At 39.9% G+C, this 12599-nt stretch overlaps 3 protein-coding genes across 3 annotated transcripts; 1 reads left to right on the forward strand and 2 right to left on the reverse strand.

The window, feature by feature from the left end:
• Window positions 1–291: 291 nt before the first annotated feature.
• LOC125203493 (glutathione S-transferase L3-like) lies at window positions 292–3276 on the reverse strand. Its single transcript, XM_048101844.1, has 10 exons — window positions 3010–3276; window positions 2819–2893; window positions 2101–2161; window positions 1851–1937; window positions 1572–1670; window positions 1383–1488; window positions 1221–1297; window positions 938–1045; window positions 618–698; window positions 292–537 (listed from the first exon to the last, which is right to left on the reverse strand). The coding sequence occupies exons 1-10, from the start codon at window positions 3018–3020 to the stop codon at window positions 526–528; spliced, it is 717 nt and encodes a 238-aa protein (XP_047957801.1). The 5' UTR covers window positions 3021–3276; the 3' UTR covers window positions 292–525.
• Window positions 3277–4237: 961 nt separating this feature from the next.
• Window positions 4238–5274, reverse strand: LOC125206218. Its single transcript, XM_048105503.1, has 2 exons — window positions 4922–5274; window positions 4238–4631 (listed from the first exon to the last, which is right to left on the reverse strand). Exons 1-2 carry the CDS (start codon window positions 5272–5274, stop codon window positions 4238–4240), a joined length of 747 nt encoding a protein of 248 aa, XP_047961460.1.
• Window positions 5275–6172: 898 nt separating this feature from the next.
• On the forward strand, window positions 6173–8701 carry LOC125206219. Its single transcript, XM_048105505.1, has 3 exons — window positions 6173–6569; window positions 6646–8529; window positions 8661–8701. The coding sequence occupies exons 1-3, from the start codon at window positions 6173–6175 to the stop codon at window positions 8699–8701; spliced, it is 2322 nt and encodes a 773-aa protein (XP_047961462.1).
• The last annotated feature ends 3898 nt before the right edge of the window (window positions 8702–12599 follow it).

Here is a 12599-nt window from a genome sequence, read left to right on the forward strand (position 1 = left end):
ATAAAATAAATTAGAATGAAGATTAAAGTATGAGAGAGAATAAAATATGAATACTTACATATTTTATTTTTTGTTAAAAAGAATTACAGATGGGAGTAGAATATGCGATCATATTAATTATTTCAAAATAATACTTTATTATTACAAATTTAATTATTATTTTAAATTTCATCATCCATTTATTTAACATTCTAGTTCTATATTCTGAAGTTAAAGAAAAACTCTCCAAAGAAAGTTTTCCCCTTTTATCGTCTACTTAAAGAAAAAAAAAAATCAATGAAAACCAATAAATGGAGGGGCCAAATAAATGAAAGTGATATAATATCTGCCAGAGTAAGATAGAGCCAAACGAAAGTAATCTTATCCCACCAGCGTGGCTAACAATTCGACTCACAAAGACTCGTCAAATAATTTTAGGAAAATACAGTTTGAAATTATTGAATACAAATTCTGAGCCAACAAATATACATGCTGCGATCTTATTTATGGACCACATAAACTGTCCCTTCCCTCTCTAAGCATCCTTCATTTTTGACCCTGCAAATGAGAAAATGTAAATTAACAATATGAACAATAACCACTGTAAAAACAAATGTGAAATTGTAGTCACAATTTACCAGAAAACGGATTTTATATTTCTCCACAATAAGCTGAGGGTCAGGTATTGTTGGCTTGTAAGCATCAATCTCATTAATTTCCTGTTATTTCAGACATTAGAATATATATATATATATATGTCAAGCAGAATCCAGTCATTTAAAAAGAGGCCCACAAAATTACAACTTCAACCACAATAGAGCTCAAAAGCAATTATAGAAACACAAACAACTGATTTCCCAAAACAGGCTCAGGAGGAGTGAGGACCGAGATATACAAGCATTCCGAATTGTTTTTCTTTAACTGAGAAATGTTTATCAATCACTGATGAGTTAAGTACCTGAATCCATTTAGCTAACTTTGGTCTCCCTGATGTAATATCATATTTCCACACTTCGTAGAGAAAGAGCCGAGTTCTCTCGACAAATGGAATATAGACAGCATCTACCTACAGAGAGCAACACAATAATCGGAATAAAGTCAATATACACACAGTAAATCTGAGAATTAAAGGAAATACAAAGGAAGTGCATCAAGCCTGGCCTAGATGAATATCTCAAAACTCTCTTAGTTCTTTTTATCGTTCTTCATTTCCTTAAATTTATGGTTGAAGTATCACTTACTTGACTAAATTGACCAAGGAAGAAATGTCCATCCTCAAACTTATGGAGGGCAGTTTCCAAGTAATCAAATTCAGAACCTGATGCATCCATGTGATAGTCACATCAAGTTCGAGTACAATAGCATTACAATCTACAACACATGACCAGAGGCAGCCAGATTACCTGCTTGCTTTACGGTGTCGTCTCCTCTGAATGATGCATACACATTATCCACAAATGTACCGGAGTAGGCTATCAACTCCTCAGCAAATTCCTTTTTAGCGGGATCCTAAGAGTTTTCATGTGATTTGAATATACAAGTAATGTGATAGAGCAGAAAAATGTGGATTCGATTCGAATAGGTATCCTTACATCAGGTAACAAAGATGGTCCTTTGAAGTTGGCATCTACGTATTTGACCAAATCCAAACTCTCTCCAATTATTTTGCCATTGTGCTCCAATGAAGGCACCTTTAGAAGAACAAGAGTAGGAAGACAGGCAAGACAAGTTCAATCTTATCTGGCTATATAGTTAAAATCATTTTCATCTACAATATTGATGACAATTACTACATAATAGTGAGTGATGTAGCGATTTTAATCGAGCAACATCTGTATTTGATTGTTCGGAAATCATTTGAGGATACACACCTTGTTTGGGGGATATACTTTCTCCTTGTACCAAGCAGGCCTGTTCTGAAGGTTAATTGGAACCAATTTTATCTCGTCTTGTAAACCCTGTATAGTACTCCATTTTGTAACTTAGATTCAACATTAATAATAGTACATAAATAAGTAACCGAAGAAATAACTAGCATGTCAAGTTCTTTTTGCATCAAAATGCAAGTAGCAGCAAACAGGAGAGATCTAAACTAAAAAATTTCACAATTCAAGAACAAACCTTGTAGTTCCTGACTATCCATACGCGCTGCGCATATGGGCAGTGGTAATTGGTATACAACCTACAAAATGGATAATTAACCAGGTCATTGATATAGATAAAAGTAGTAGTAGTATTTTGAGCAACTACCTGCTCCAAATTGAAGGAGCACCAAGATGACTAAAATATGAAAGGAAGCAAGAGAAAATAAAGACACTTGTTTGGGAAATTTTCTGATATTCCAATGGAAGTTACAGCAACTAATTTTTACAAAACAAAAGGCAACCTATAGCACCACTACACAAAGAAAACTACCCACTGATGAAAAAACTACTCCCTCTGTCGCACAATAAGAGTACCAGTTCGGTCCATCCCACAATAAGAGTTCTATTTCACTTTTACCATAAACGGTAATTAGGCCTCACATTCCGCCAAGTTATTCCATTCACATTTTATTATATAACTAATATATATAAGTGAGACCCCTATTCCACTGACTTATTCAACTCACTTTTCTTTGCATTTCTTAAAACTGTGTCATAACTAAATAGGATTCTTATTCTGGGACGAAGGGAGTAACAACTAACAACTATTAATAGAGAAAACTACCACTATTCATGAAGAAAACTACCCATTAGTAGTATGAAAAAAACTACCTACTACTAACATAACACACACAAAAGCTTAGGCCAGAGAGAGGAAAGTGTGTGTGTGTGAAGAAGGGAGGTTAGAGTATAACCTAGTAGTTCCATCAAAGAGTTTGGGAGGTTCTGAAGTAGAATCCAACACCGGAGGAAGCACTTCTTCAACATAACTGCCAATTTCAAACCATCATAACACAGTAAGCAACTACAAAATTCACTAATTTCTGATAGAAATACAGGGGAAATTCCTAAATTTCAATAGACAGAAGAGGGGGAGAGAGAGTACGTTGCAGCCATTATCGTTACTCGTTGATTCCAGGGAGCGACGATGTGCTTGCCTTTACTTATAGAGATCTGTTCATCTTATCAGTATCAATCGCGATTTGGACTTGGTCATTGATGACGTACTAAAGAAAATAGATACGAGGGAGGTGAAGGAAGAAGTTGCCCAAATCTCGATTGTCAAAGGAAATATTCAGAAATTGATTTTCTGCTCAGAGCTCAAATGAATAATGTATTAAGACGTCATTTTCTGCGCAGAGTTCAAATGAATAATGTATGAAGACGCTATTCCAGGCATCGTACCAAGACAACCTCCAAATGCCATTTGTCGCGGATTTATATTTTATCTATTTTAAAATTAGTTAAATTTAAAATTGGAACTTCCTCCATCCCATCGAAGATGTCCCACTTTCCTTTTTGATTTGTCCCAATCAAGATAACTCATTACTTAAAATGGAAACACCTTTATCTCTACTTTATTCCCTCTCTTTTACTTTACTCTCTCCTCTTACCATACAAAATATAACTGCATAAAATCTCGTGCCGCCCAAGGAAATGGTCATCTTCCTTGGGACGGAGGGAGTATCTGAATATTGCGCACATTTTAAATCACTAAACTCAGAAATAGTGCAGCCACTGATCTCGAGGATCGGTCCGACGATATTGTAATACCCAATTTTTTAAATATACGAAAATTACTAGTACTATGTTAAGAAAGTTAACTTTTATACATATGAATGGATGAATGAATATGGTTGGTGCCTGGTGGGGTTCATATTCTAATGCTTATAGTACTCTAATCTAAAATCAAGATCAAATTTCCACTTTTAGATTTTAAAATGAGTGGATGAAATTAAATTTTATGAATTTCAATAAATAGTAGACAAAATATCAACAAAAGGGTAATATCGTCATTATGTTATCATATGATAATTTTCGTGAATGTTTTTTTATATCATAGTATATTACAAATATCAACAATATGACATAAAAATATCAACACTAAGGGCATCCACAATGGGACGCCCTAAGCGACGCCCTATGCACCGCCACGTCAGCATTTTATCCTCCTCCTATTCCACCTGCAGTGGGGCGGACTATAGCCCGCCCTAAGCGACGCCCTAAGCATTTTATCTATTATTTGAATATTTAAATACTTCAAAATTTGGAAAACTAACTTCATTTCATTAAAATTCAAACATTACAATACGAAATAAAAAAACTACAATTTCTCAACGGCGGCGGTTGCGGTTCCAAACTTCTTCAATCATGTCGGTCATGAGCTGAGTATGGTCTTGTTGGTTGCGCATTGAGGCCTGTCGCTGTAGAACCGCACCGAAGCCAGTCGGTAATCCTCGAGTGACAGGCGAGGTCGCCGTGCTGGAGCTAGATCCGGCTTCATCATCCACCCAATTGGTGACATGTCCACGTTCTTGTTCGACTATCATGTTATGCATGATGATGCACGCATACATGACGTCGGCGATGACTTCCTTGTACCAGAAACGCGCCGGACCTTTCACGATTGCCCACCGCGATTGGAGCACCCCAAAAGTCCGCTCCACATCCTTCCGCGCGGACTCCTGCTTTGCCGCAAACAAGACTCTCCTCTCACCAATTGGGCAGCTGATCGTCTTAAAAAAAACAGGTCACCTTGGGTATATGTCATCGGCCAAGTAGTACCTCGTATGATGTATGCGGACTGAATGGCCGGACCGCGACCCCTGCACTGATCGGCGAATAGGGTGGACGAGTTGAGGATGTTGATGTCGTTGTTCGACCCGGCTACACCAAAGTAGGCATGCCAGATCCAGAGGCGGTGGTCAGCGACGGCTTCTAGGATCATCGTCGGGTGGCTGCCCTTGTAGCCGCTAGTAAATTGGCCTCTCCAGGCCGTCGGGCAGTTCTTCCACTGCCAGTGCATACAGTCGATGCTCCCTAGCATCCCAGGGAAGCCGTGCATCGTCTCATGCATCCGCATCAGGCTCTGGCAATCATCAGCAGTCAGGCGTCGCAAATATGTGTCGCCAAAAGCCTCCACAACTAACTTACAAAATTTCTTGAGACATTCGCGGCCAATTGTATCCCCGACGTTAAGGTACTCATCGAACATATCCGCTGTTGTGCCGTAGGCCATCTGGCGGATCGCAACCGTGCACTTCTGCAACGTCGTAAGTCCGGGTCTGCCGATCCCGTCTTCCCGATACTGGAAGTACTCATCACGTCCCTCCAACGTGTGCAAAATACGGAGAAAAAGATCTCGGCTCATTCTAAAACGTCGGTGAAAAACATTCGGACCCCACCTTGGATTCTCGGCAAAATAATCTGCGAACAGACGTTCGTGCGGTACGTCGTGCTCGCGGGGGACCGTCCGACGTCATATCGGGCGGGGGACCCGCGCCTCCGCCGCCGCCTGCTCCCGCTGCATTTGTGCCAAGCATTCCGTCTTGGCTTCATTAACGGCATCGAAGGGTATTTCTTTTTTGCTTCTAGAGCAAAACTTAGGTTCCATATTTGTACTGCATTTTTTTTAAAATCCGACTTTGGGAGAGACGCATTAAGGTCATGCGTCTCCTTTTAATGAAACGCACGAGCGTCATGCGTCTTAGGGTAAGACGCATAAGCGTCATGCGTCTTAGGGTAAGACGCATAAGCGTCATGCGTCTCTTCGTCGAATTAAACAGACGCGAGCAGAGGCAGTAGCTTCATTCTGCGCAACAGAGGAAGAGAAAAGCGGCAGGTCGATTTGGCGATTCTCGCCGATTTTCGGCCATTTCCTCTTATCTTTCGGTAAGTTTTGTTCAATCTTTCAACATTTCTCACTTATTCGTTGTTTATTGCATAACATTAGGGTTTCTAATGCCAAACTTGTCAAATTTACTAAATTAGGGTTTATAGAAAAAAATTGTCTCTAATTGTTATTATGTTGTATATTTTTTTATGCAGAAATGATGCCAGTATTTGTGAGTTTGTATTGGGGTGGTAGAATAGTTCAACTTCCTCAAGTGGGTATTGGTTATGATCCACCTCGTGCGAGAGGCTCTATCGTATTGAATTCATGTGTCTCATTCTCTGAATTAGTTGCAATGATATGTGCTAAGATAAGAATAGATATGAATCAACATTCCATTGAAATATCATGGAGGCATTGTCTCTATGGTACCGGTATGAGTTACATATGTACTGGGGTTGACAGTGATGACAGTGTGATGTTTATGTTCAATGAGGCTCAAAATTCTACTCGTCATATTGAATTATTTCTTGAGTATTCGCCTTTAAGAAATGTAGAAATCCCACCAATTGTTGATTACGGTGTTGGATCATCTACGAGGGTTGAATATATGAGCTTTGATTGTGGTATGAATGAGCAAGCAGATGTTGCTGATGCTACTGATGTTGGAATGAATAATCAAGTGAATGTTCAGGATAATGTTGATGTTGATGTTGTACGAAGAGACCGTGATCCACCATTGTCGTCTTCATCATCTGACACTATTTTAAGTGATGATTCTCAAGCTGATATTTCCAGTGATGAGGAGGTAATATATAAACCCGTCGTGCAAGGTGAGCAACCACTTCCAGAATACGATTCACAGTGGGTTGAAATATTTTCGCAAATTACCGAGTGGTCCTTTTGGAGTACCCGATGTTGGTAATGAACACAACACTATGTACTGGGATGAGGAACATCCGTATCGGATTAATGCTGGAACAAAATTTGATAGCAAGTTGCATGTGAAGACTGCTATCACTATGTGGAGTTTGAGGCAACATCGACAATTTAGAGTGGTGGAGAGCAAATTAAGAAGGTGGCATGCTAAATGCAAATATCCAGCGGGGAGGACTGAAGATGGGGTAGCTATTATCAGCGAGACCGACGCTGAAAAAGCGAATGAATGTTCTTGGGAAGTTTCTGTGACACAACGGGCCCATGATGATATGTGGGAAATTAGGAAGTGGGTGGAACGCCATAGTTGTGAAGGCCATCGTAATGATAGAGGACATGCTAACTTTTCATCATCAATGATTGCTTTGTGTATTCGGCATCAATTGCTAAAAAATGCTGAGTACAAAGCCGCAGCCGTAAGAAATTTTGTTCATGACAAATTTCATGTGGTAATCAGTTATAAGAAGGCATGGTATGCGCGGAGAAGGGCTATAGAGATTGTATTTGGTGGGTGGGAGGAGTCATTTAGACAGTTGCCAAGCTACATGCTTGAACTGCAGTCAAGGAATCCAGGCACAATTGTTGAGTGGAAGCACAATGAGTTGTTGAGCCAGGGACGTAATAAAGTCTTCTATTATGTTTTCTGGGCTCTTGGGCCTGCTATACATGCTTTCCAAGAGTGTCAGCCAGTTTTAACAATAGACGGGACTCACCTTCGAGGAAGATTTAAAGGTAAGTTGCTTGTTGCTTGTGGTGTTGATGCTAACAAGAAGACTCTGCCGATTGCATATGCTGTTGTTGATGAAGAAACTGGCGATAGTTGGCAGTGGTTTTTGGATCATGTAAGAATTCATGTGGTGAAATACCAAAGGGAGGTGTGCATCATATCGGATAGGCATAAAGGAATCATTAAGGCTATGCGTTCTGATGAATGGAAAAAGCCGCCGATATGTCACCACAAATGGTGTTTGGTCCATTTGAGGAAAAATATCATGGCGAAATGTAAGGGCATTAATGTGAAAGGCAAGATATGGGGATTGGGTATCACAACTCAAGTACGTAAATACATCCGAAGGCGACGTGCACTACGGGAGGAAAGTATTGTTGCGATACAAGAGCTCAATAAAGCCAAAAAAGAAAATTGGTCTCTTTGTTACGATGATGAACTGAGATGGGGGGTGACCTCAACAAACATGTCAGAGAGCTACAACAGAGTGTTGAAAGGTGTTAGAGAGTTGCCGATTAGAGCTTTAGTTGATCTGACATTTTGGAGAACAGTGCAATGGTGGGCAGATAGAAAAACAGAAATACAACACACCGAAGGTCGGTTAACCCCGTGGGCGAGGGATAAACTTGCTGCGAATGATGCGAGAGGGCAAAAACATTATTGTTCTGTACTTGACCGAGAACTAGGCCATTACCAAATTCTAAGTCGTCCACGAATGGAAGATGGACAGGCAAAGGGAAACAACAAACAAGAGGTCAAGTTTTTCGATTCAAATTGCACTTGTGGGAAGTGGCAGATGTGGAGAGTTCCTTGTTCACATGCTTGCACTGTGGCTAGAGATAGAGGTAACGCTATGTTTGAACTCATTGATAAACACAACCACAAAGCCACATGGGAAGCACAGTACTCTGGTGGCCCATTTGGAGCACCAAGACACGAAGACTATTGGGCTAAACCCGGATGGAAATTGTGTATCACCCCTGAGCAGTTGCTTCCTCGAAAGCGCGGACCAGGCAGAAGAAAGAGGATTCCTAATCAAATGGATGTCCGCGAGGATGATGAACCGAGAGCTCCCCGCAAGTGTAGGAATTGCGGCGTAGAGGGGCATGACCGAAGAAATTGCACAGTCGGTCGTTATGTAGGAGTTGTTGACATTTGTTGCGCAGGTATTTTTTATTCTAAATTTTAGTTTTCCTTAATTTAATTTACTAGCGCATGTTGGATCTTGTTATGGTAAATCATACTCTTTCTGTTGTAACAGGACTTGTTGGTGAAGACTGTGTTTCTACTGCGGTTGGATGAAAAGCAAGTTGTTACCTTTATCTTGGTGGACCTTTTTTATGTAATGATTTTCTCATTTTGTGATGGATTGGTTGAGTACTTTTATCTTGGTGGACCTTTTTTATGTAATGATTTTCTCATTTTGTGATGGATTGGTTGAGTAATTGAGCTTTGAGCCTTCAATATGAGAATTTAAATTAAAGGTAATTGTATAATGGTTTTTACATGAAAGTTGTGGATTTTTTAAAAAAATTTGGCAAGAATTTATCTTAAATTATGACACCATAAACATGTTAATCAAGTACCAAAACATCAATATATAATGAAAACAAGTTCAAGCAAACAAAACATACATGACATTACATCATTCCACAATGAGCTACTTATACGTCGATGGAGTGTATTTCGACGGTTCAATCCCCTTATTCTTCCTAGTTGAAAATCTCTTCATCACTTTGCTCACGTACTTCCCAACCCCGGTGCGTGATGAACCCTCCGCAACTGGGCGAGGTTGTACATAGGTGTTCTGAACCTCTGCTTCCTCATTTTCCTCTTCGCTTTCATCATTTTCTTCTTCCACTTCATTTTCTTCTTCTCCTTCATCATCATCTTCTTCAACTCGTTGAGGAGCCACAAACTGATAATTGTTGAAGTATGAATCGACTGATGCTCTGGCTCCACTCCATTGCGGCTCATCTTGGCTTTGTGAATAGGGGCGATTACTCCAATCAGGCTCAGGTTGGCTTGGGGAAATGAGGGGACGACTCCACTGTGATTGAGACTCCTGGCTTGGATAGAAAGACCACTGAGGTGGGTCATACTCGGGATTCATAGGCGCTGGTTGCACATAATCAGGATGCGGCTGCGACATCCTAATCTGTCGCGTGTTACCGTGTCCACCAACTCGAACACCCCTCACCCCAGGATGTGGATGTGGTATAGTCCTTCGTCTGTCAGGGATGACCACATCTTGGCGTTGGGAAGCCGGGTACTCCATCACATCGGCGTGGTTCGTAGACTGAAGGGTACGCCTAACAATTTCTCGAATTTGTCGCATTCTTGGGTCTATCTCTTGATCAGTAGTCAAATGCCAAACTTGCTGAAAACCCTCAACCTATATAAAAAAAATCATACAAATATCAATACGAAACAAACTATAACACATGAAAGCATATAGTTTAATATAACAAACTTACAAATAATCTTATGTCAGAAGCTGTCTCGTTCATCCCAACAGTGGACTGTACCCCAACTTGAGTTAGGTACGTCACCGTAATCCTGTTATACCACGCCATGTATCCCGGACTCAGTGGAATGTTATTGTACATCGTTGCGCCACCTAAGGTTGCCTCGAACCTTTCATATCTCATGTCCCATTCCCCAATAAAGAACTGACGCGCTTCTTCCCAATTAGTTCCTTTCTTACCACGCCGATTATTTTTTTCCAAATGATCAGCTTCTTTGAGCATCCTATCCACGGACTGAGGAATCTCCTGGTACTGATTAAATTGTCTGCGCACTCGTCCAGCCTCATGCGCCTCGACATATGCCCAACATACCAAATAAGTGTCACAATGGGAGCATCCAGTCACATCCCTACAGTAGTCAGGCAGCATGCAATTTGCATATGGAGTCCACAGAAACTACAAAACCAACAATGTAAAAACCAAATTAATTTCATAATATATTTATAAATTAAGTAAAAAAAAAGACAGTCACCTGCCCAGGTTTAATCAAAGATATTTGATCACGGTAATGCTCAACCGAAAATCTAGGAGCATTTCCTATGTGCGTAGTTCCTTTCCACCTATAAATAAAATTGATGTAAAAAGCCGTTGTCCCAAGATACATAAACAAATAAATGTTTAAATACGTACCTAGCGCCACATGGCGTATATGGCTCGTGCACGAGCGCTCCTATGAACGACGGCCTCAATGTGGGCATTCTTTCCCACGCCCATAGCTGCAGAAGCACCATAGGCCCACCCAACTCTTTCCTCTGATCCACAGAAGCTCCACACAGATAATGATAAAGGTACGACAAAGCCGCACTACCCCAACTAATATTCTGCACTTCGTCCGGATCCTCCAATGCATTCAGCCACATATAAGGAACCTTACACCCCGTGGTGTCTGGTAGAATGAGTCCTCCTAACAATATTAGGGCATGGATACGTGCCCTTTGGATATATACATATGTAGGTAGGTCATCACCCAAAGGTATCCTCGTTTGACTGATCAGAGCGGTCATCAGCAAACCGCCTTGCTTTGTCTCTGACCCTGCATCTGGTAACCATCCCAGCAAAGCTTGGCACTTGCTAGGCCAATTGGGATATCCGACATGATAGTCACGACCTGTGAAAACGTGACCGTCCGCTCTCAAGCCCCAAATGGCTTGCATATCTTCTAAAGTCACCGTCGCCTCTCCAATCGGTAGATGGAAAGTGTGCGTTTCCGGCCTCCAACGCTCAATCAAAGCCGTGATAAGCTCATTGTCGACCTTCATCGACTTCCCACAATCCATCACGCCTTTGAAACCAAATCTCTCGAGCCAATACATCACATTGTCATGAATATCCACCTCCCAAGTCTTACTTTCCGTTCGTCGAACTTTGAAAACATGTGTTGTGCCATCATTCAATAGTTTATTTGAAATGTGTTTTCTCTGAAGAAATAGCACTGACGGATCTTCGGGTCCATATAATAACGGTCCGCTAGAACTTGAAGTTGCCATCTAATCTAATGACATATTCACAAAACAACATAATATGTTAATTAATTAATTGTGGAAAAGAAAGAATTTAGTTGCCTAATATTCTACACTTTCCAGTAACATATCTGAAAGTTAGTACTAAAGTTCTAGAAACTCTCTAACCAAATTAGGTCCTAAACAAACAAGTTCAAGAATGTAACAGAGCAAAACAAGCAAAATCACAACCAAAAATCACAATATCCGTATCTCAAACATATCAAAAACTATACTATACAATGAATTTCACCAATAAAATCCATTATAACTAACAAAACAACAAAACATCGGTCAAAATTGAACAATTTGCAATAAACCCTAATTTACAAAATTGGGAGAAATCTACACAAAAATATGCAATAAACACCGAATTAAGGGATAAATATTGAAAGATTGAAGAAAACTTACCGTAATATGTTGGAAATCGGCGAGAATCGCCGGAAATCGGCCGGAAAATCGCTTTCTCTCTTCCTCTTTGCGCAGAATGAAGCTACTGCCTCTGCTGCGTCTGTTTAATTCGACACAGAGACGCATGACGCTTATGCGTCTTACCCTAAGACGCATGACGCTTATGCGTCTTCTAATTTTAAAAAAAAATTAAAAAAATTCAAAGACGCATGACGCTTATGCGTCTTACCCTAAAACGCATGACGCTCGTGCGTTTCATTAAAAGGAGACGCATGACCGTAATGCGTCTCTCCCAAAGTCGGATTTTAAAAAAAATGCAGTACAAAAATGGAAGCTAAGTTTTGCTCTAGAAGCAAAAAAGAAATACCCCTCAGACCGAACCGATTATTATTAACCGGTTTTATTATTATTTATATTGTTTACTTACTATATTATCCCTATTATATTTTTATTATATTTTAATAGTAAAAGAAATATTAATCTTGATATAAATCTCCAAATTAAGATTTCCATATCTAAATACTCCTATCTTTCCTTTTCCCTTTTTATTTTTCAAACTTAAATTTGTCGACCATATTCTACCTCTCTCCCAATTTCTTCTTAAACTTTTACGTCAATCTTCACTAAATATTAAGAGAAGTTCGAAGTGAAAATTCACAATACATCACCATTCACCATTTTTCTCTAAAATGTACCTTCTCAGCTCTTAATAATTAATTTATTTGTAATTTTATTCACTACCTCATACGAAATCTGAGATTT

The sequence above is a fragment of the Salvia hispanica genome, chromosome 2 (assembly GCF_023119035.1).
Source record: "Salvia hispanica cultivar TCC Black 2014 chromosome 2, UniMelb_Shisp_WGS_1.0, whole genome shotgun sequence".
NCBI classification, from domain to species: domain Eukaryota; kingdom Viridiplantae; phylum Streptophyta; class Magnoliopsida; order Lamiales; family Lamiaceae; genus Salvia; species Salvia hispanica.